Source organism: Lethenteron reissneri, chromosome 46 (genome assembly GCF_015708825.2).
Source record: "Lethenteron reissneri isolate LAM-NWPU_2019-01 chromosome 46, ASM1570882v1, whole genome shotgun sequence".
NCBI lineage: Eukaryota > Metazoa > Chordata > Hyperoartia > Petromyzontiformes > Petromyzontidae > Lethenteron > Lethenteron reissneri.
The window spans coordinates 2,520,931-2,544,768 of record NC_083824.1 but is presented as its reverse complement, the minus strand read 5'-3'; the positions used below and the strand labels follow the sequence as shown (position 1 = coordinate 2,544,768).

At 54.0% G+C, this 23,838-nt stretch overlaps 1 protein-coding gene across 4 annotated transcripts in view; it reads right to left on the bottom strand.

Moving 5' to 3' along the window:
• LOC133354101 (intermembrane lipid transfer protein VPS13C-like) overlaps positions 1–23,838 on the bottom strand; it is a 126,246-nt gene that overhangs the window by 57,100 nt on the left and 45,308 nt on the right. For all 4 annotated transcript variants that reach the window (XM_061570674.1, XM_061570677.1, XM_061570676.1 and 1 more), the window contains exons 15-38: positions 23,653–23,818; positions 23,205–23,299; positions 22,687–22,823; positions 21,961–22,225; positions 21,138–21,252; positions 20,302–20,438; positions 19,410–19,542; positions 18,533–18,650; positions 16,993–17,134; positions 16,225–16,324; positions 15,133–15,359; positions 14,306–14,495; positions 13,273–13,352; positions 11,591–11,650; positions 10,819–11,059; positions 9,942–10,058; positions 8,854–8,957; positions 7,348–7,515; positions 5,303–5,610; positions 4,653–4,800; positions 3,163–3,322; positions 2,075–2,199; positions 1,526–1,683; positions 251–510 (exon numbers count right to left, since the gene is read on the bottom strand). In XM_061570674.1, coding sequence (XP_061426658.1) covers positions 251–510; positions 1,526–1,683; positions 2,075–2,199; positions 3,163–3,322; positions 4,653–4,800; positions 5,303–5,610; positions 7,348–7,515; positions 8,854–8,957; positions 9,942–10,058; positions 10,819–11,059; positions 11,591–11,650; positions 13,273–13,352; positions 14,306–14,495; positions 15,133–15,359; positions 16,225–16,324; positions 16,993–17,134; positions 18,533–18,650; positions 19,410–19,542; positions 20,302–20,438; positions 21,138–21,252; positions 21,961–22,225; positions 22,687–22,823; positions 23,205–23,299; positions 23,653–23,818 — 3,754 coding nt within the window. The remainder of the gene's footprint in view (positions 1–250; positions 511–1,525; positions 1,684–2,074; positions 2,200–3,162; positions 3,323–4,652; positions 4,801–5,302; positions 5,611–7,347; positions 7,516–8,853; positions 8,958–9,941; positions 10,059–10,818; positions 11,060–11,590; positions 11,651–13,272; positions 13,353–14,305; positions 14,496–15,132; positions 15,360–16,224; positions 16,325–16,992; positions 17,135–18,532; positions 18,651–19,409; positions 19,543–20,301; positions 20,439–21,137; positions 21,253–21,960; positions 22,226–22,686; positions 22,824–23,204; positions 23,300–23,652; positions 23,819–23,838) is intronic.

Genomic DNA, 23,838 nt, shown 5'->3' with positions numbered 1-23,838 from the left:
CATCGCCCCCTACTGGCAGACCAATGCCCGATTGCAGGCCAGTTACCGAGCCACCGTTGTGCTGCACAGGGACAGCTGCCACTGGGGGGGGCCCTTTCAAACGTGTTGAGACAAGACATGATGCAATCAGCTCATCGCGTGTACAGCGCTCCGAGACAGAGGCCCCCCGGCGTAAAGCACAGGAGGGCGGCTCCATCAAAACACCAAGAACCACCCGGATTGTCATCGCCGCGGGCAGAACGCGGCGCACCTTCCTGGCTGGCGGACCGCGCGGCCGCCCTGATGGCCGAACCCTTGGGCGTCAACTCGGCGGCGGTGGGCGGCGCCTTGGCGTCGGCCGCCGCCGGCATGCCCTTGACGAAGAAGTCGGCCACCGTCTGCAGGAACTCGATGCTGGCGCACACGGCGAGGTCCTGCAGGGTCACGTCGGCGCGCATGCCCTCGCGCCCCTGGCGGTAGCCGAGCTCCAGCATGGCCTTGCGGTGCTCGCCCGGACGCATGCCCACCATGCTGGCGCACGTTCGCGCGATGGGGAGACACAATGTTTTATCTATATATCTAAAAGGGAAATTTGTGAATATGTGTGTCTGTTCGAAATGTTTAGCATACTTCCCAACATGAAACAAACTTGAAATTTGGCATGTGTGCAGCTTCCAGACTGTACACAATGCGAAAAGAATAAAATAGACTTTCATATTTTGGGGGAGGGGGGGCGCAATAATGGGTATATTTTGCACGGCAAGTGAGCGGTGACGTCACATCTGTGATGTCACCCGCATGCGGCAGCGTCACGCAGTGTGCCTGCTGACGTCACGCATCTCCCCCCCACCCTCCGCGTAGGCCGTGTATTAATTCAAGACAAGAATCCAAGTCTCGGGCGAAGACTGGTAATAAAGCTAGTTTTTAATAAGCAACGTCGATATTTGTACGCAGATTTTTTTTTTTATCCTGATCACGCTATCGCAGTCATGCCGCGAGATGAATCATCTGTGCGGATAACTCCCCGCGTAACAACAGATTATTTTGAGACCTGATTTGTATAAATGACATCATCCGCATAAGCAGACCATAAGGGTCCGGTGTTTGTGTTGTTGTTACCTCCGCACCCTTGGGTAACAGTTCGTGTCAATTCACTTGGAATTCTCGCCCCATTTTTTACGTCTAAATGCGATTTCCAATAGTTGGAGTTTTTCGATGCAATTTGCACGAGCAACAAAACAAAACAATGTTCTAGATTTGAAGTTTTCGTGACTGCAAGGGTCCATACTCTTTGGTTTTCTCGGTAAAGTCTCGCAGATAAAAAAAAGAAAATAAGTAAATTAAATTTAATCACGACGTTTCAAGTAATTACTGATACAGTAATTTTGCTGTGACGGTTCCACCTGAAGACGGAAGCTTGTGTTGCCTCCGAAACGTCATGATTTAGTTGAATTTATTTATTTTCTTTTTCCACCTACGTGACTTTACCAAAAATAAACAAAGAGCATAAAACAATGTTCATTTAATGTGACGCACGCCTGCTCACCGGGCGGTCAGCTTGTCCCCGGGTCGAAGGTCGTCCAGGGTGCAATTGTGCAGGCGTAGCGTCACGGCCATGGTGCCGTCCGACATCATCCGCCCGCCGGTGCGGATCGTCTGCAGCCGGAACTCGCCCAGCCGGCACAGCGGGTCGCGCTTGCAGATCTGATCGCGGGACGTGAATAGTTTCCATTAGCGCTCGGCTTGCTTACCCAGGGAAGTCTCACCGAGTCTCAAGACTCTTTCTCAGGAGGGCGGTGCCGAGAGACGAACCGGTGACCTCTGGAGGTAAGGGGCCGGCCCGAATACGACAAACGGATCTTCATTCGGATCGATGAAATGAGTTAGTGTGCAGGTGTCAGACGGATCGCTACATCGCAGGACCGTGAGAGATGGCGACGGCATGGGGAGGCCTTCACAGCCCTAGCTGATGCTGTATGCACATACACATGCTGCACTTCTTTCGCACCATACGTAGCCAAGATAGCTAATCGGAGGTGCGGGGAGAATGATGACAGTGATGAACAAGGGACGTGAAACAAGGGCCCCCACGTGCCTGCTGGGGCGTGCCCACGAGCAGCACCAGCGACACCGCCTCCAGGTTGAACTCGAACTTCAGCGTCGTGCGCGTCACCGGAGGCTTTCCCGTCTCCACCACCGCCGAGGTCACCACCTTCTCGCCTGACGGTCACGCAACCGCAACCACGAACCACGACAACCGAGAATCACGATCACGACGGAGTTCATCAACTGCCAAATCCGACGCGTGACTTCATTTCAAATGGACAGTGGCCACATGAGGCCTACCTCCCGATTTGATACGGCTTAGCTGCACTCATCAAAGCAAGAGAGGGGAATATTGTCAACACTGCATTGATAATTGGAGTGCACTCAGTCAGATCCATTTGAGCAAGGGCCTCTTGCAGTGACAAACGTGAGCGAGATGTGTGTGTGTGTGTGCGTTAATGTGTGCGGAGCGGTAGTGTGTCGGTTAGCGCGCTGCGATACGATCCGGGCGACCCAAGTTCAATTCACGGCCAACACCAGTAACATTTATGTGAACCGGTCCTGGTCCTCCCCTAGGTCGACTCAGCCTCAAATGAGTACCTGGTGCAGTGTCTAACATCATCACTGGGTAGACAAATGCGTGGTGTTGGCCATCCACCCCCTCGCTTGCCGTTCCGGTCTTCATAGATGCTCGCTAACAGCACCTGCCCTAACGGTCTGTTAAGACTATATGGGGGATTTGTCTTTGTTAATGTGTGGTTCCCCGCCAAAGGCCTTTGACAGTCCTGTTAGCCCTCGGTGAGGAAGAGGTTATCCCCCCCCCCAACTTCTAAAGCGTGACGACGCTGTGCCTGTTCAATGAAAGAGGAGTTTGCCGACAGGCGCGTTGACGAACAGCGATCGTTCTACACAGCACACAGCCTCGGGTAGTCAAGTGACCTCCGTCTGGGATCCGACTGGAAGTTGCCATCCATCCCCGTGACCCACCGCAAGGTGCCCTTTCAGTGACGGAAGTGGCCGAGGTGTGCGTCTGTCCGTGCGTGGCCCGCCGCCAGGAGGTGTTCGGCGCTCGGCAAGGGAAATGTTCGCGAGCCACGCCCCAAGGGGACGCCTGTCGACGCCGCCGCGGTCGCTCACCCTGGCTGGTCGCGTCGCTTGCGACCGCCTTGCGCCCGTCGACGTCTTTCTGCGCGTCCACCGGCGGCTGCTCCTTGTCCGCCGGCGCCGCCGCCCCCTCCGACAGGTTCTCGTTCAGCGTCGTCATCACCAGCATCAGGTCGTCCTGGCTCAGCACCACCTGCGGGTGACATTTTAACCGTTGGCCTCTTGAGAAGATGTTTTCCCCTTTTTTTTCTGGCAACAAAACAGGTTCTAGATTTTTTATTTTGATGTTTTACCTACGGAAAAAACCTAAGAATAACAAAACAGGTGTTAAGATGTTAAAACACCAAACTGAAACCTTTAACAAGGAATCATGTCTGCATTAAACACAATGCTTGTGGTCAGAATGCAAACAAAAAACATACTCTGATAAAATATGCATTGTCTTTGAAACTGATTGGTCCACAACAGCTTTCTTTGGAGCCTCGTCTCAAAAGGTGTTAGACCAGAAGACGCCAAAAGGCGTACAGCACAAAGACAATGCTCAGGGTGAGCAGCTACATCATGGGACCTCCTTTGCCAGTACCAAAATATGAGAATAGGTTTTCCCCTGTTTTGTTGCCAGAAAAAAGTGGAAAACCTATTCTCATATGTTGGTACTGGCAAAGGAGGTCCCATGACGTTCGTCCTCTTGTTCCGCGATAACGACGTATTCAGAACCCTTTGTCAATCCAGTGCTGGATGAAGGCCTCCCAGCACCGTGTCGGTCATGGAGGTTGATTGATTATACCTCAGTGTGGGTTGGTAAAAAGGGAGGCCCAGGACCGGTTCAGATATCACTCGTCACTGATGTTAGCCACGGACGGGAATCAAACTTGGGTGTCCAGGGGTGCAACGGTAAAATCCGGCAACCTGGGTTCGATTCCCAACCATGGCTCACATCAGTGGCGACTGATAGCCGAGCCGTCCCTGTGCCACCCCGCTTCACCAACCTGCACTGAGCGGCGTGAAGTACGGTCACACCCCCCCGACCGACACGACGCAGGGAGTCTTTCTATCCAGCAGCGGCTTCACGTAAACGTCACGGCACCAGCCGTCATCCACAATGCAGCGCTATGAGCGTTAATCCTGACCGCACGGCTTCAGGACGCGAGAGCGTCACACACATTGGCATGCGTGCAAAGAGAGATAGGAAGACATCTGTGGTGGTGGTGGCGATGGAGCGCGGTGGCGCAGTGGTTAGCGCGCTGCGCTACGAACCCGGCGACACGAGTTCGATTCGCGCTCACCGTTAACAACAGTGACGATTATCTGAACCGGTCCTGGGCCTCCCCTAGGTCGACTCAGCATCAAATGAGTACCCGGTGTGTTGAGTACACATCGTCACTGGGGAGACAAAGGTGACCGGGCGTGGTGCTGGCCACCCACCCCCTCGTGTAATGTGCCGGCCTTCATAGGTGCTCGCTAGCAGCACTTGCTCCAACCGTCTGTTCAGGCTACACGGGGGATCTTTGTATGGGGCGCACCATCATGGGCCGTATTTTTGCCGAGATGTCCACGTCGGGGATCTCCGTGTACCACATCGCCGCCAGGTTCCTCCGCAGCTCCAGGTCCATGTTCACCGGCTCCAGCATCATCACCTCTCCGTCCACGCGAGAGTCCGTCACCACGGCGCTGCATACGCCAACGAGGCAACAGGCGAAATGTCGTTTGTGACAATCGTGGTGGACGGGTGGTGCGGAGGTGCGGGTGCGGTGTTCGCCGGGCGAAATGGGTAAGGTGATACACGGAAAGTGATGACAAGGGTGCCGCAGGCGGCGATGAAGAGGGCGGCACAGGAAGTGAAATGAAGCGTGGCGCAGGCAAGGAGGGCGTCAGAGAAAGCGACGAGAAGGAGAGAACAGGAAGTGAAATGAAGGGTGGCACAAGAATGTGCGGAGGAGGGTAGCAGAGGATTTGTAACAAAGACGGTACAGTAAACGATGCGAGCGATACAGACGACGTCACACGGGAACTGACGAGGTAGGCAGCACAGAAAGGGACAAGGGGGGTGGCACAGGAATCAATTAAAGCAGCACAGACAGCGGCCGGGGGTGACGGCGCAGGATATGCCAAGGAGGCAACACGACCATGACAAAAGGGCAGCAGGGGAGCGAGGGGCAGATGAGGCCATCACCGGCTGAGCTTGATCTGGCTGAGGCGGACGGTCATGGTGTCCACGATGGGCGGCAGCGGCAGCGGCCGCCCCACGGGCGCCAGCGAGAAGGCATTGGACACCGCCACGTGGCCCAGGTCGGCCACAATGGCGTCGCGTGACTTAGAGTTGCGAGGCACGACCACGAGCGGCGCCTTGACGGTGACGGAGAGCGCCAGCCGGTAGCTGCGCTGCGCCAGGTCCTTCAGGTTGGAGGCCGCCTTCTCGGCCGCCTGCACCGTCGCCTCCGTCACCGCCTCCTTCGCTTGCTGGAAGTTGTTCACAAAGTCCTGCGCGTGCGGGAGAAACGTAACGGGGGAACGGCGCTTGTGATGCGGCACTTGCACGGCAAGGGGGTTGGCAGATCGCCACAGATTTGTGAAACACCCAAACCAGCTGGGGATGCGACTTTGCCGGCACTGAAAAAGGATTCTTAAATCTATCTGTGCGGAGTTTTGCGTGTTACCTCTTGCAATGCAAGTGGGTTTGTAAAATCATTTGCGTGGACCATTGAATGTTATCCAATGGAATCGTACTCGGGGTAAGGTTTTGCAGGGTCTTTCAGAAACTTGTAAATTGGTGAGGATTTTCTGAACAAAAAAATTCAGAATAGAATTAACTTTAGCGCCCTTGGTGGCCACTTCTGAAATTGCGCTCTACCCACAGAAAAATGTGGATAACCAAACGAATGCAGCACAACTTCTCTTTTCCGAAAAAAATGTGGAAATAGTACAAAGATTCCTGGATGTCACCGTGTATATATACTTTCTTTTGCAGCGATTGTATTAGATTGGCACTTGCGCCCCACTGCAGTAGGCAGTGCCCATAATGTTTAACCCTTTCACAGCCACGTATTATTCAACTGAATGTCACCCAGCAGCCAGCCACTTTATTTAATTAACTCTGTAAACTCTGCGTCATTTCGATGTTTTGGTCAAACGTAAAAAATAAATGAATGGGGCATAACCGCGGAACCTGATGCACAATATTTTTCTTTTCCAGATGTTTGCCATTAGAGGGGCAGCAGTAGCAGACACGTTACACGTGTGGCCTACAAACAAAATCCCACATTCACCCATGTGAAATAATAATAATGATGATGCAGTGCTCCGCGGTTATAATGCGGTATAACCGATGACACGGTCGCATTACACAATACATTGCTGTGATACAGAACCAGCCTCCACCTTGAAGCCTTGCACAGTTAGCCATGTGTGGTGTGCAAAAAGTTCAACGTACGTACAGTAAGAAGATAAGTGCAACACTAAGATGTGGCCACGAACGACTGAAGTAGAATTAATGAAGACACAGAGCGGACCACAATGGGAAGGGAGGGTAAGAGGGGCGAGTCCAATGTAGTATAACACAAACCCACGGTACACACAAACCCACGGTACACACAAACCCGCGGTACACACAAACCCGCGGTACGCATAAACCCACGGTACGCACAAACCCACGGTACGCACAAACCCACGGTACGCACAAACCCACGGTACACACAAACCCACGGTACACACAAACCCACGGTACACACAAACCCACGGTACACACAAACCCACGGTGCACACAAACCCACGGTACGCACAAACCAGCGGTACGCACAAACCAGCGGTACGCACAAACCCACGGTACACACAAACCCGCGGTACACACAAACCCGCGGTACACACAAACCCGCGGTACACACAAACCCGCGGTACGCACAAACCCACGGTACACACAAACCCACAGTACACACAAACCCACAGTACACACAAACCCGCGGTACACACAAACCCACGGTACACACAAACCCACGGTGCACACAAACCCGCGGTACGCACAAACCCACGGTACGCACAAACCCACGGTACGCACAAACCCGCGGTACGCACAAACCCACGGTACACACAAACCCGCGGTACGCACAAACCCGCGGTACGCACAAACCCACGGTACTCACAAACCCACGGTACACACAAACGCACGGTACACACAAACCCGCTGTAGGGTCACCGGGCCCGCCCGCTCGCCACGGTGGATACCAGCAGTGCGGAAATGAACTTGTTGAGGTAGACGATCTGGATGCAGCCGACGACGAGCAGGATCCGCGCGTCCACCGCCGCCATGTCCGTGTAGGCGCCCCCCTTGGTCGCGTCCACGTACGACGTCATGCCGAAACGGAACACCTCCTTGCCGATGATGGACACCACCTGCACAGCAAACAGGCAGAATGGAACACCCACGGATGGTTGAAAATTTAAAAATAAAACTTTTCAAACGCATTGGTACATTTCCAACAATGAACACACTGCCCTGCGTTACTGGCAGCGCACGCCTTTAATTAGAGAGCCTACGGCTGGATACATCTTATTTTATAAGGGTTAGATCGCGTTATTTATAAATGTGTCGTAACCCTCCATCACCCGACTTGGCCAATCAGTAAAAAAGTGTCACGTTGACAAAAGACAAATAGTTCACTACTTTAGCCCACCGGTGTGTTGAAGAGTGAATCCACAACATTTACAAGTTTTGAGTAGTACGACGTTTCGCTGGTAATTACATCCAGCATCATCGGGCAATTGGCCGTGTCAGGTGGTGGAGGGTTACGACACATTTATAAATAACGGGATCTTACCCAAAAACGTTTATTATGAATAATATTGTTGGCGAAAGCCTACGTGTTAAACCGAGTTTAAGTTAGTTAAAAAAAGAAATGGGAAACACAAGAATGATTTAGATGGCAGGTGAGTAGAAGATACGAGCAACGGGTGGCCGTGACAGGGGGTACTTAGGGGCAGAGGTCGCAAACGGGTTTTGATTCCTTACCCGTACCCGGCCGCACCAGGGTCGCAAACGGGTACCCTACCCGATACCCGGCCGGGTACGGGTAGCCGGGTATCGGGTAGGGTACGGGTATCGGGTACCCGATTGCGACCTCTGCTTAGGGGTTAGGGCAGGGTAGAGGAGGGTAGGGGAGGGGCGGGCAGGGTAGGGGAGGTTAGGGGAGGGGAGGGAAAGAGGGGCGGCGGGAGGGAAGAGGAAGGTAATGGGCAGTGGAGATGAGGTTCGAAGAGAGGAAGGTTCAGGAGAAGGACTGCTTCATGTCACAGGGTTGGCCATTATGAAACACACCGGGGGGGGGGGGGGGGGGGGGTGCGGGGAGGGGAAGGAGGGCAAGTGGCTGAGGTGCGGGAGAGTGAGGAGCTGCGTGCGATGGCTGAGTTGGGGGGGGGAGTGGGCCTCGTGTGATTGACGAGGTGGGCGTCCCAGGGGGGCACTGGACCCGGAGGTCCTGGACAAGTGGGGGGGAGGGGGGGGGGGTTGGGGGAGGTAGTTTAAATGTGTTTTTTTTTATCTAAGAATGAATCCCGCATCCTTTTGAAATCTGCCTGCTTTCCTTTGCGCGCGTAGCCCAGACAGTGCGGTGAGGCTAAACGATGTCAGGGATCGCTCCGTGGCACTATGGATGGGGGTAATCGCAGAATAATCCAAGACAATAACCGATTCTGAGTCTCTGTGCAAGTCTGGGCCGCCGACGGATCGCTCGCCTTTTTGTGGATGGTGTCCGGGTCGGCGTCGAGCACGGTGATGTTCTTTAGGCCCACGGACACGTCCGTCTGCGTCTTCTTCTGCGACAGGTTCACGTCCAGGCCTGGCAGCCGGCACGCACGCACCACACGGCTCGTCACATCGTAATCGGCTGTTGTTCAATCCGCTACCACCGGATGAAGGCCCCCCCCTCCAAACTGTCACCATTCCTCAAGGTGCTGCCATGCAATGGTCCGTGCGACGCCCACACATGAGCTCTGTTTGGGCGCTGCATCTTCAATAACAGCTTTATATATAGAGGACTGCAGAGCCTGAGCAATTGTTGGCGCCCACTCAGCACGTGGCTGCTGCCTTCCCCGCTTGTCTTTGGTTCCTCGTGCATCCGAGTCGTGCTCTCTCTTCGAGAGTGAATATTGAGTGCGTTACAAATTCAAATTGTTACCGTTATGATCAACTCCCACCTCTTCTTGGGCACGTTCCCTCCTTTGACTGCCACTCCGTCGTTAGTCTCGACCGTCGGCCCACTCACGGTTCTCAACCAGCCAATGATGACGTCTCTAACCCTCATGCGTACGTTCCCCAAACCGTGGATGTCCCACGTCTACCGTTCAGCAGCCTTGCCAGGGGGCATGAGAGCCACGGTGGCGAGATGTTAACTACCTCTCCTGATATACAGCAGGGCGTGGGTTCGATCCCAACCCCGATGCCTGTATAATTGGAGTTTGCGTGTTTTCCCCGTGGTCACGTGGATTGTTCTTCAGATCCTCCAGTTTTCCCTCCACATTTAGAAACATGCGGTCTAAGAGTATTTGGCTAATATAAATTTCCACGTGATAAGCCGCTTCGTTGAGATATCGTTTGTAGCCAGGTCGCTTCTGAGCTATATAAGCTCAATGGGCCTTACCGAGTAAAATAACAACAATAATTTAACAGTAATTCCAAGAAGTCCAGCGGACGGCGGACACTGACAATCAAAAATCCAAATGGGTATCACTCTGACCACTACGCTCCGAAAACCAGGTGGGTACGCAGTTAGGGGGGTGGGTGACGGGTGTGGTAATGGAGCGGTTGGCCGAGGTGCCCGCACCTTCGATGATGACGTCGGTGATCCGATGCTGCTGGCTGCGCATGCACACGTTGAACGCGTCCAGCTTGGCCTCCAGGTGGAAGCAGATGAGCTCATCATCCTTGACCTTCCTCGCGGCTGCGCAGCGCCAACAGGGAGGTCGGCGGCGGAGCCAAACAACGACAACAAAAGTGTCACAACAACGACAACGACAACGACGACAAACAGCAGGGGTCTCTCTTATCCCAGGGGAGACCGCACCCACGGAAGACAAACGGACGGCACCTGCAGATCACGTACAGCACGAGCCGCACGTCCCTGCGTGTGGACCTGCGCTGCTCGGGCGAGAGTTGCCGCTCGACGCTTCTCTTCCCGTGACACGGCGCCCACAGCACAAGCGGAATAAAAAAACTTTGGGCAGAAAAACTACAACGCTTGGGTTCCGCGCACACCGCATTTGTCTGGGGCCGTGCAATTATTTTCTAGTTTATATTGAAGAATAAAGGCAAAGCTCCTCCGCACAGCCTTAACAGACCTTTGGGGAAAGTGCTCAAGTGCTGTTAGCGAGCACCTATGAAGGACGTGAGCTGGGAATCGAACTCGTGTTGATGGGTTCGTAGCGCAGCGCGCTAACCGCTGTGCCCTCGCTCTCCATTTACATTCGCACAAAGACAAAGGTTCCCCATATAGCCTTCAACAGACTGTTGGGGCAAGTGCAGTTAGCACGGCAAACGCTTCGCTTGAAACTCACATCAAGCATCCTCCGGTCATGAAACCCATCAAGTCAGAATATCTCTTCCAACCCAAATACCTGTTACGAATCGGAATATTTACTGCCGAAAACGCACGCGTGAAGCCTACGATGTGACGCCGACTTGTTACGGCGCTCTCTGCTCACGTTTCTGTCCGGACAGGGCGAGTTCGTGGGACGAGTCCGAGTCGGCCGTCATCGTGGGCACGACGGCCCCCGGCTCCTCGTCCTCCTCGTCCCCCTCCACGTCCGGCGGCGGTGGCACCCCGGCGGCCGCCGCCGCCCCGCCGTCGGACTCCTTGGCCGGAGGAGCGAGGCCCATGAGGAAGTTCATGCAGAAGAGCAGCGCCTCCGTGTGCAGCAGGACGTCCAGCGAGGAGAAGGACACCTTCATAAAGACAAAGATGCCCCCGCCGTATAGCTTCAACAGACGTTGGGGCAAGTGCTGTTCGCGAGCACCTATGTAGGCTGGCACGTCGGCCGTCAGCAACCAACCCTGGCCGGCTGCCCACCCAACACACCCACCAAACCCGCCCACCAAACCCGCCCACCAAACCCACCAAACCCACCCAACCCACCCAACCCACCCACCAAACCCACCCAACCCACCCACCAAACCCACCCAACCCACCCACCAAACCCACCCAACACACCCACCAAACCCGCCCACCAAACCCGCCCACCCAACCCACCCAACCCACCCAACCCCACCAAACCCACCCACCAAACCCACCCAACCCACCCACCAAGCCCACCAAACACACCCACCCACCCGGGACCAACAGCGATGTTGCGGTTCAGTGTAGGCCGCTCTAAAGTGGAGCGACAAAGGTTGAGAGGCACTGCAAGAGACGATGGCTCCGAGCCGCGTTTTGGGGTTGCAATACGATGCCACTTCACGCACGAGCACCTCACTCACCTGCACTTTCTGGATGGTGCGCTTGAAAGTGGTGTCGAACTCGGGGCCTTTCTTGTACGCCTGGTGCACACACACAACACGGCAAGGCAAACACACGCGCGGCCACAATTAACGTGATTAAAAGCAAATTTGGAAGTCAAAATCACACATCATGCAGCGCTTTCTGCCACACGCCGGTCCTTGGCAAGTAGTTAATTAGCTCTACGGGAGGCAGCGACGGGTAGCCGTCTGGGCAAAATGCGTTGGCATATTTGCAAATTGTCCTTTGTTCTCTCGTTTGCGTCTCCCGTGTTTTGGACGACTCTCTTCGATCAACGTGGCTGGTATCTAAGCGGGTAAGTCCCGAACAGCAGCACGCGTTTTTTTCCAAAAGTTTTGTTCACACTGGATGTTGCTTACAAGAATTATCGTGCCCCCTCGATAACGGACGGAGAGATGAACAAAGATGACGCGCCGATGCTTTAAAATCTGAGCTGTACGGCGTAAAAAGAAAACACATACAATGTCCAAAGTAATATATAGTATCGTAATTGTATAGTGAATATATAGCAGTGTGATACACATTAGGGTGGGTAGAATAATACATAGTGTTATATTACAATGTATAAGGTATAGGGTGGTTTATAGCAATACAGTATATAATTTAATGTTGGGTTGGTCTATGGCAGTATATAGTACGGTGTAAACTCGTGTAATGTAAGAGAATAAAGTTTAGATGGAAGCATATTATATAATTTTTACGACGTAGAATTGTAATGTATTACTTACTGTTAGTAACTCAGCTTATTGTAGAGTATAGTTAGTATACTGATGATACTATGTAGTTTATACTTGAGTTGTTTACGTGTTGGTTTTAGTTACTGCAGCTACATACTATTAACACTCCTTCCCTTTATTAATGCTACCCCTCCCTTTGATGCTGCTAATCCTGCACAATGCACGGGCATAAGTAGTACTAATCCCATACCTGCATTTCCCATAAATATGCTAAATTCCTTTTGATATGCAAATTCCTTTGTCAATGCGCCCAGCTTATATATATGCTCCAAGCTCGTGTGCTGTTTCATTCAGACTCTGTCGCCTCGACGGACCTGGTTTTCACCTGAGGACGGCTGCTTGCGTTGTGGCCGAAACGTCGTGAGAATTATTTTATTATGTTTTATTTTTATTATTTTATTACTTCCCTTCTACGTGACTTTACCGAAAGAACCAAGAAGATGAATCCCTGCAGTCACGAAAGCTTTAAATCGAAAAAAAAAGAAAACACTTGTTAAGGTTTACGACAAAAATGTTGAGTAGTTAGGGCATGATATGGGTGCCACAGCGGTGAGATATTAACTACGTCGCCTGGTATACTGGAGGTCGTGGGTTTGTTCTCGACCCTGACTCCTGAATATTTGGAGTCTGCATTTTCTCCCCGTGGTCACGTGAATTTTTCTCCGGGTCGTCCGGGTTTTCCCTCCACATATAGAATCAACATACATTTAGAGTATTTGGCTGCTATACATTCCCACGTGATAAGCCACTTGTGGCCATATCCCTTCTGAAAAAGAGCTATATAGCGAAGTTGTCCTTATTTGGTTAAAAGAAATGTTTAATCCTGGCTGGAAAGCGTCAAAACGAGCATGAAAGAGGGCCCGATATTAGAGGGTGAAAGGTCGCGGGTCGTGGTGCCGGCCCACCTTGGTGTACTTCATGATCAGCAGGTCCTCTTGCTCGTTGTCGTACGTGCTTAAGATGTTGATGGGTTTACCGTCCGGCTCTGTAGGCAAGACAGACAAAGCGGTAATCTACGGCATGACGTCACGGTCCATCGGCGTCCATGCTTGGTATCTTTACCCCCCACCCCGCCCCCCCCCCCCCCCCCCGTCACAGTTATATTTCAATTGCGCTGTCGGCCTCCCATCAGAAGAGGAAAAATAAATGTCCATTGTAACTCTTGTAGTTGGCATGGGGGTATCGTGGTTGGCATGGGCCCTGATGCAAGAAATGGAACAGGTAAATAAACCATGTCTACGTGCACCCTTTTGGCGTCATCTGGTCCAACACCATGTGAGACTAGGCTCTAAGAAAAGCTGTCTCGGGTGTGGACCAATCAACTTCAAGGACAGTGCATACATTATCAGAGTTATGTTTTTATTTGCATTATGACTGCAGGTATTGTGGTCTATGCAAACATGACTCCTTGTAAAAAAGGTGTCAGTTTTGTTGCCAGATAAAAGGGTAAAAAAACAATTATCTTATCATAAACCATGTCTGTCTTTGTAGCCTGGCACACTTAAAACGAAACCCAACTTTTTAATTGACCAAGAAAACCTTTTTTCAGAAGTGACCTGGCCACAAAGGATATCTCAACGAGGTGGCGGCTTATCATTACGTGGACAATTAGCACAGCCAAATACTCTGAATGCAAGTTGATTCTAAATGTAATGGGAATAACCGGGAGGACCCGGACAAAAAGCTACACGACCAGGGGGAAGAGAGACACGCAAACTTCTAATAAACGGGCATCAGGTCCGGGATCAAACCCACGACCTCCTGTGTACCAGGCGAGGGAGTTAACATCTCGCCACCGCGGCGACCTATGTCGTCCCTCTCGCCCCATGAACAACTGTGCAGCTGCACCGCCTGCAAGCTCGACGGCCATGCCACACGTCCTCCTGCCCTGCCCGCCACGTGCTTGCCCACTCGCTCAGCCGCTCGGTCGATCCTCACGCGTGAACTCGAGGCAGGACAGACGGATCTCCTTGAGGTAGGAGGCGGCGTGGAGGTTGAAGCGTCGCATCGTCAGCTCGGTGCCCAGGTGCGCCGCCTCGAGCTGCATGACCGGGCGCTCCTCCACCGTCGTCCCGCTCTGCTCCCCGTCCCGCCCGCCCGTCACCTGGCAGCACACCTCCAGGAAGATCTGGAACGATGAACGGCGGACGGGACGGCGACGGCGGCGGCGTCATGTCAGGAGGCGAATGAGCCAATCGGATCTCTCGCACAGCAGTATGGTCCATGGAAGTGGCTATCACAGAGCTACCTCTGAGATCCATTCGAAGTGACCTCTGGTCCACACAAGAGAGGGCAGCGCTTTCCTATTCAGAGCGAATAGCAAGTGAACGAATGCGTGGCCATGGGTGGGTGGGAGCAAGGGTATAGATGGGTGAGTAGTCGATAAGCAAACGAATGCATGAGTCATTGAGCGATTGGAGAAATGAGTGAGTGGCTCGGTGGGTTTGGGTGGGTGGGTGAGTGGGTGGGTAGCTGGGTAGGTGGCAGGGTAGGTGGCAAAGGGGCTGGTGGTTAAGAAGTGAATAATTGAATGAGCGAACAAGTAGATGGATGGGTGGGTGGGTGAGTGAAATGATTGGCTGCATATGCGAGCGAGTGAGTGGACGAGCAAATAACGGGCGAGTGAGCTAATTGCTTAAAATGGCCTCCGAAGCCAACACACACAAAGTCCACCGCGACCCAACAAACGACACCGAGGGAACGAGTGGGCGGACGCGGGGACAAGCGAGGAGACGCGGGGACGAGCGGGCGGATGCGCGGCCGACCTGCTTGATCTCAAACTGCAGCTGCAGGTCGGTCATGTTCTGCGGGGGCTCCTTGAGCACGGGCTTGATGGCGGGCAAGGCCGCCGGGAAGGCACCGGACAAGGGTCGCGAGTAGTAGGGAGGCCCGCAGCCCAAACCGGCGCCGGCAACGCCCGCGCGGATCGCCTCCACCGAGCTCTCCGCGTCGAAGAACTCCTCCTCCGCCGAGGCGTACTCCGAGTCCGAGTCTGTGGTAAGACGGGGGGGGGGCGGGGCGGGGGGGGCACGGCCGTCGGCGTCACCGGTGTGGGAGCAGCGCGGTGAGGGCCGGCGCTTCGCGTTCCATCGGAGACGGAGCGATCGGGCGCTTTGGTCGAATTTTTGATCGTCGAAACGTGACGTTCGACTTACGTTCGTTTGCGGTTAATTTATCGGGCTCCGATAAACACGGCGGCCATCTGACAGAGCTCATCTCTACGACCCGATATGGAGCCAGCTGATTCTGCTGTCAGAACTCGCCCTCAAGAGGACGGCCACGTGCCCGTGTCGTTGTCACCGGGGGGGGGGGGGGGGGGGGCGGTGGTGTCGCGCTTTAACTCTCGCCAAGACGATCCATTACGAACCAAACGCTAGCGTGGAGCTGGTGCGACATGGGACTCAGCCTGGAGAAATCACGACATTGCCCGAAACCTTGGTGGCTCAAAAACATCACGATTTGCAAACAGGCAAAGCACTGTGCCACGACGGCCACCGGTCATCGTCGTCCCTACCGCTAATGAAACACTTCCAGAGACAAACACATGTTGGGAAGCGTTATGCAATCTGTGCGTTCGCACAATTAATCCAAACTTCATTTTTCATTCTTTCTGTTGTTGTTGTGATTGTTGTTGTGATTGTGGTTGTGATTGTGGTTGTAATTGTGGTTGTGATTGTGGTTGTGATTGTGGTTGTGATTGTTGTCGTTATTGTCGTTGTTGTGATTGTTGTTGCGATTGTGATTGTGGTTGTGATCGTGGTTGTGATTGCAGTTGTGATTGCGGTTGTGATTTCGATCGTGACTGTGGAAAAAAAGCACGGTGGGGAGGAGACACGCGTGTCGATAGGCCCATGTACCGGTGATGCGATCGCTGGAGGGGACGCGGCTGCTCATACTGGTGGCGGGGAAGTTCAGCAGGTCCGGCTTGAACTGTGGACTCGCAGCAGCCGGCAGCGCCTGCAGTGACGTCATCATGATCATCGTTGTTGTCAACGCCACCACCAACACCACGATTGTCAACAACACTGTTCCGATCACACTCAATATCAACAATGTTGATATCATCGATATACAATCATGATAATCAACATTATCATCACAATTATTATATTGATTATCAATCACATCACCATCATGATCATTAAGAAAATTGACATCATCACTGATCAATATCATCATAATCGTCACCATTCTCAACATCACTATCAACATCATTAACCATCATCACCACCATCATGACCCACCTTTACTGCACAGCTGTGAAAAGAGCTGCATAGCTCATCGGATTCCTCCAGGATAAATAAAGATTCTGATTTTGATATGACCATCATCATCACCACCACCATCATGACTGTCAGCATTATGATCACAATTAGCAACATATCTTCGCTGTGGCTGCCATTACCATAACCAGTCTTAATGTTTAATCGCTATGCATTTCCCCCCCATCCACAATCACATTACACTAATGCGACCTGCATATTTTTATCCAAGAGACAACATTTGTCCATTGGGAACTCACGCGACCCAGCGCCACGCCATGCGACCGCCACACACCCGTGCCCCCCCGCGTACCCCCCCTCCCCGTACGCCGCGTAAACAAAGAGACGGACGGAGGGCCGTGCCTTCTTGCTGGCGATGCGCGCAGGCGTGGCGGTCTTGGGCTGCTGGGGGAACGGGATGCTGTCAATGAGCTCCACGACCCCACGCAGCTTGCGGTCCGAGATGCTCACGAGCAGCGACGGCAGCTCGCCGGACACCTTGAACCTTCGCTCGCGCAAACGCACGCACGTACACGAACGCACAGGCGCACACGCACGCACACACGCACGCACAGGTGCATGCAGGCATGCGCAGTGAGCACACGCTTACTCGAGCGGCATCAGCAGTCCGCGCGTGGCGGGTGCGACGGACAGCGTCGCTCCTCCACCCCATGAACCGCCCTGGCTGCCGTCAGTCACGAGATGTTGAATGTAACATCTTGTTGATGAACATTTAACCCATACACAATTCAGCACCACTCTAATTATCAGTATTATTGTAAAGATATCTTCCCAGCTGTAGGTTACGCTCCAGTTTGTATTCAATACAAGGACGGCGCACAAAATTCAGAGTTGTTGAAGGGACACCCGCGCATTTTGGTACCAAAGATGTTGAACAGCATATGGCGTAAATATTATTAATATTAATGCCCCCACAATGATTAAATGTAAGTTAAAGACACGACTGGCAGATGGCAAACGTACAACACAAACCAGGTGGACAAAAAATGAGACTCGTGCCAAGTGCATTTGAGCTATAAAATTTAGCTTATTCTCGTTTCTGGTGTCTCGTTGTCCATATAGACCAGCGGTTCCGCGGACAACCCGTACATTACGCTGCTCCATAATGCCCTGGTAAGCGATCCGCGAAACTGTTGCAGACATTTTTTTCCCATGAAACACCACGTTCTGTAACTGCGCGGCAGTCGGCAAAACGTTTGGAGTGTTTGACTGTGGCCCGGCGGGTCCAGGCACGTTGGGAACCACCGGTCGCAACAGCATTGCTTTGGTGAATGTTGCATTTCTTCATCTTCAAGCACTTTTTTACTGAGCGATAAGTCATTTTTAATTGTAACGAGCACAGAATTTGCCTGCTCCCGAACGGAGAGAGAGAGAACGGCTCAGAGGTGCGAGGAGGAACCACAGACGAGTGCAGCCACGCAAGGAGCCGGCACCAAAACATTTCCCAAGCTCTGCGGTCCTCAACACGTGAAGGTTTATCAACCATTGCATGCGTGTCCACATGTGGGAGGAAACAGGAGCAAACGGAGAAAACCCGTATGTGCGAAGGCGACAAGACAGAACACGTGGAGCCCACATCTTTGCTGCACCGCCTTGTGTTCTGGCGTGGCAGGGTATGGCACCTCCGCGGGAAGGAAGTTTCGCAACATTCGTGCGATCCAGAAACCCCTCGCTGCTGCCTCTACAGCGCTGGGTTACAGGCAGCCACGTGCAGCGTAGCCACCACCACCACCGCTGCCGACCCTCGAGATGCACTGCATGGTAGAAGTAACAAACGAAGATGATGGTGGCGATGACTACGGTGGCGATGACGGACGTCACGTTTGCTTGGACGATCGACGACGCTTGAGCCGCGACAAAGTGGGAGGTGGGAGGGACCCACTTGGGCATGCGGGCGTCCGTCGTGACGAGGGCGCTCGCCAGCTGCAGCATGAGCGACATGGGCTGCAGGATGTGCATGGCCGTGTGCTTCTGGGCACGGGCGGACTTCCAGTCGTCATCTGCACGCAGACGCGCGCACGCAGACGCGCGCACGCAGACGCGCGCACGCAGACGCGCGCACGCAGACGCGCGCACGCAGACGCGCGCACGCAGACGCGCGCACGCAGACGCGCGCACGCAGACGCGCGCACGCAGACGCGCGCACGCAGACACGCGCACACGCAGACACGCGCACGCAGACACGCGCGCACGAAGACACGCGCACGCAGACACGCGCACGCAGACACGCGCACGCAGACACGCGCACGCAGACACACGCACGGACGAGGGCGGGTGGGCAGACGGCAGACAGGCAGGCAAATGAGCGATCAGCTTCCATAACCCCGAGCTTATGGCCAGCAGTGAGGAGGCATGTAATGTGCTTGCTACGTGCAGGTCAATTGACACCTTGGCCAACCCCGCTTTGATGAAGTCGCGTGAACCACGGTGGTGATCCGATACAAGAATCGCACGTATGTATTTATTTTGCCATACTCCGCTGGCGGTAGTGCGTTCGCACGAATACCAAAAAATTACCAACACACATTCGTCCAAAACACTGCTCTTCGACAAAATTATATAACGGGCGACGTTTCGGGCAATGGCCCTTCTCTTCACAACAGAGAGATCGCGATTCAAGAATCGATCACGCTGCGGCCCGTTCACTGACGCACACGTACGCACGCAAGGCGTCCCCCACCTCGTGCCTCTGCTCTCCGGCTGCCATTCTCTCCCCTCACCCTGTCCCCGCAACTCCCCCGACCTTCCCACCCACTCACCGGCCCGGGCGTAGAGGATCTGCACGTCGGTGAGGTCCACGTTGAAGTTCTCGTAGGCGCGCTCCATGATCTCCTTGATGCTCGTTTTGCCCACGGTGATGGGCTTGCTGTGCTCCGTGTGGACGCTGCACACCTGCACGCACGGCCAGTCACCCCTGCGTGTCATATTCGTCGTCGTCGTCAACGTCATTGAGAGCCCTTTTGTCAACTGACTGGCGGATGAAGGTCGCACAGACAGAGACCCTTAGCTTACAACAAAGACCCACAGACTTACACAGAGACCTGTAAACTGCCACAGGGACCCGTAGACTCACACAGAGATCCACAGACTCACACAGAGACCCACAAACTTACAGAGATCCATGGCCCAACTGGCATCCCGCTGGTGAGTATGGGTTTGTGAACTTGGAGAGCATTTTAAAGATATCACAGATGTGGATTTTTTCTGCAATGCCATCTGTTGCCCAGCACTTAGCTCTGCAGCAATCTCTAACAACCTGCCGTGTGTGGTGGTCGCCCGTCAAAAAGAACTATCCAGTTCAACTCTGCTTAGCTTCGGAGATCCGACGAGATCAGACGCACTCCAGGTGATGTGATCACAGGACACCGTCAACGTACGACTTTTGATTTGCCGAACGAACCTCCGCCCCGACACGGCCAACTAATAAAGGTGTCCCGTTATGAACAAAAGGGCCAATTAATAACCGCTTCAGCAACACCGGTGGTGTGTGCAGTGATCCACCAACCCTCGCTGCTGCCTCCACATCGCTGGAGGTTTACAGGCCACGTGCACTTCCGCCACCGCCACCACCACACAAAACAGACTGAAATAGCCAGAATGGTCGGAGTGGAGGGGGCGGCGGGGGGCAGCGGGGGGCAGTTGGCAGGGCACCTTGAAGTGGCCGAGGTCGAGAATGAGGAGGCTGCCGGCGCTGGCGAGCGAGCCGGTGTACGGCACCACGACGTACGACGCCTGCAGGTCCACGCTCAGCTCCAGCACCTTGCGCGTCTCGATGATGTACGCCAGCCCTGGCCGCCCGAGGAGACGGTCGAGAGTGAGACGAGGACATTGAGTGTGACCGGGCGGCTCAGGAGGTCGGAGCGCCGCGAGCGAGCCACCGGCTGAGATCCTGGGTTTCATATCTGGGGTTCAGCCGCCCATGATTAAATTGTGTTCTCAAGTGCGGTGGGTTGATGGTGGCAGCCCGGTCACCAATGATCGCACGTAAAAAAGTGTTTTTCTTATAACTTAATTTCATCACATTTCATCTGTAAGAATTAAAAACTTCAGCGATTGCTGTGCTCCAAACATTATCCCGTAGCCGGATGGGTTTGGCAGGTGTGCTCCCCCTAGTGTGCGGAGTGGATAACGGAGGAAACTAAAATAATTCAAGAGGTAGTTCTGTGAACAACGCCAACACTCCAAAACGACCACACGTGCCCCGGTTATTACTGCGGTGTGTACTAACTGTAAAATACTACGCGCCGTACGCTTCACGGCGGACGTTCAAGGTCGCGTTACGTCATTCGCAACAGTAGGTCACCCCGTTCGAAATTTTCCAAATTTGACAAAATGACACCCAAATTTACTCAATTGGAATCCAGCAGCAATAGTCGGGCCCCCGACTGCGAAAACTTGGCAGGAGCCTCCTGAAGAAGAAGCGTGAGATTCTGCGACGCTTCCCTCAGCAAGCACGTGACATAACAACAACAACAAATGATTTAAACCTGTGGAGGTCTTCTCCTTGAACTCCTCCAACTTGTTCATGGTGGCGGACGCCAGCTGTTCCAGGTGCACGTCGCGCGGCGGCCTGAAGAAGTCGGCCAGGCTGTTGATGGTCGCCTGCAAGCGCACGGGGAGGCAGAGTGCATAAGGGGGGAGGGGCGGAGTGAGACACGCAAGAGGCTGGATATGCGCACACCTGTCAACCCAGGGGCAGTTCCACGTTTTCGGACGTAAGCTTGTGGACACTTTAAACACGTGGGTGATCGTTCGTAGGGTAGCCCACACATCACCAGAGACACGCTGCATCCCAAACGTCTGCCCAAGGCCTCTAACATCTGGGGATGCAGATCTTTCCTGCGGTCGAGGCCAAGGCTATGGTCTATGTGCGACTGAGCTGCTACGCTGTAGCAGCCACCAGACTGCAACTTTCTCTCTTTCTCTCCCACAATATATCGGGGGGACCTCTGAGTCTGTGGACATTTTTAAAGCTCATCATAACACGTATTTATACACTTCTGTTTATTAAACTGATAGTTAATCAGCAAATGGCTTTAAATAATAATTGTATTCCATTTCTTAGTTTGCTGTTGAATGAGCTATCCTCGCGCTGAGTGGCTACTGCCGTGTCTTGTACAGTGTTTTGAGATCCTTGATGAAAGACGCTCTATAAATAAAATTATTATTAACCCCTTCCCATTCTGGTGAGGTGTACGTCAAAAACTTATGACGTACATGTACGTCATGGGACTCGCGCCTATAATGATGTAACGTCAGAGAGCTGTCCGCGTCAGTGGAACGTGCTTCCTCTCCGGCAAGCCAACTCACGGCGTCGTAGACGATTTCCAGCGGCAGTGACTCTACGCGCAACCGCTGGTCGCACTTCTTGTCGGCCGGGTTCGTCTCGAACATCAGCTCCAGCAGTGAGCCGCGGCCGCCGGCGCCGCTGGTGGCGGTGACGGCGGTTACGGCCGTGGCGGTGAATCCGGGCGGCCGTGGTACGAGCGCCACCCCCTGGGAGGTGAGCAGCCGCGGAGGCCTGCCGGCCTGCGCCAGGCCCGTCACCCAGCACTGCTCCAGGCGGGCGTCAAGGCTGGCTCAGGGGCAGAGGTGGGGCAAGGACAGACACCAGAACGACGAAGATGATCCGCCAACTCGTGATTTTTGGTGTCACGTTCCTCGAGTCAGGATTGAGGGTTCAAGATTCAGGGATCAGGATTGAGGGTTCAAAATTCAGAGGTCGGGATGCAGGGTTCGAGGGTCACATTTCAGGATCGACATTCAAGTTCAAGATTCAGGGATCAATGATTAAGGGGTAATGACAAGAACATTCGTGGTCGATATTCAGGCTAAAGATTCGGAGTCATCAACCATTGACGTGACCTGGAGGGCCCGGGCCTCGGGCTACGAAGAGGAAGGAGGAGGGACAAGGGGCCCCCCCCAACATTTAATTTCTTGCATCGGGGCCTATCCCAGTGATCCTTCCCCCCCCCCCCACCAACCCCTTGACCCCGCACAACCTCCTCACAAACGTCCTGCCGCGCGCGACCTCACCGGAAGGCCTGCGCCGACGGCCGCTGGGATATGGCGGCGTACACGTCCGTGACCTTGACTTTGAGGAGGTCGGCGTCGCGCTCGCGCACCGTGCACGAGAGGCTCGTCAGCTTGAAGAAGAGCTTCTGCGAGACGTACTGCGGAAGGCGCAGGCACGGCACGGCCCCCACGTCACGGTGCGCCGCGCAGGGGAACGCGACGCAGTCGTCTCTCTCCACCGCCACTGGGGCGGAACCGCCGCGCTTGCCAAGTGTCGCGTTGTGCAACAGAACGGGATTCTCTGTGCGATAGCGCATTGTTCAGTGACACTAAAGGCTTTGTGCAGCACTGCTCTGTAAGCCAGCGCGACGCATGGCAGTGCAATATTAGCTAATGTGATGAAAGGCAGTGCGGTGTCAGGCAATGCGACGCATGGCAGAGTGAAGAATTGCAATGCGATGTCAGGCAGTGGAATATGAGGCAGTGGAAAGCACGGCAGTGCTACGTCAGGCAGTGTGCGATGTTAGGCGAGCCCTCACGTCCTCGGGGATGTTGCGATCAGCTGTCGTCTCGCTGTAGTCGATGGCAGAGAAGAGTTTGGCTTTCTCCTCCGGGGTCATCAGCTGGCTCAGGCCTGCAGCAGGCAGACACAAAGACAAAGATAAATCCTGAAGAGACTGTTGGGGCAAGCGCTGTTAGCGAGCACCTTTGAAGGCCGGCAAGGCACACGAGGGGGTGAGTCTTCAGCACCACAACCGCCCCAGTGGCGATGAGTACACATCAGATGAGGTATTCATTTGAGGCTGAGTCAACCTAGGGGAGGTCCCGGACTGGTTCGGAAAATCATCTCCGGTGTTGACCGTGAGCAGGAATCGAAATTCGGGTAGGTAACGCTCCCCACTCACGCACACCCACGCGCGTTAGTTCACGTGCATATGCATGCGCGCACATAACAGCACGGGTTGCGACGGGTAGGCAATGGCGTACTTTGCGTGACGGACTTGGGGTCCTTGACGTCGGGCTTGGCTTCCTCTTTAGCGCCGCCCCCGCCCCAGCCGCCCCACCCCCAGCCGCTGAACCAGCCCTCCTTCTTCTCCTCCTGGCCCTGGGTCACCAGTGACGAGCCGAAAATCTTCAGACCCGACTTCTTGGCCTGCGTCAGTGCCGGGCGAT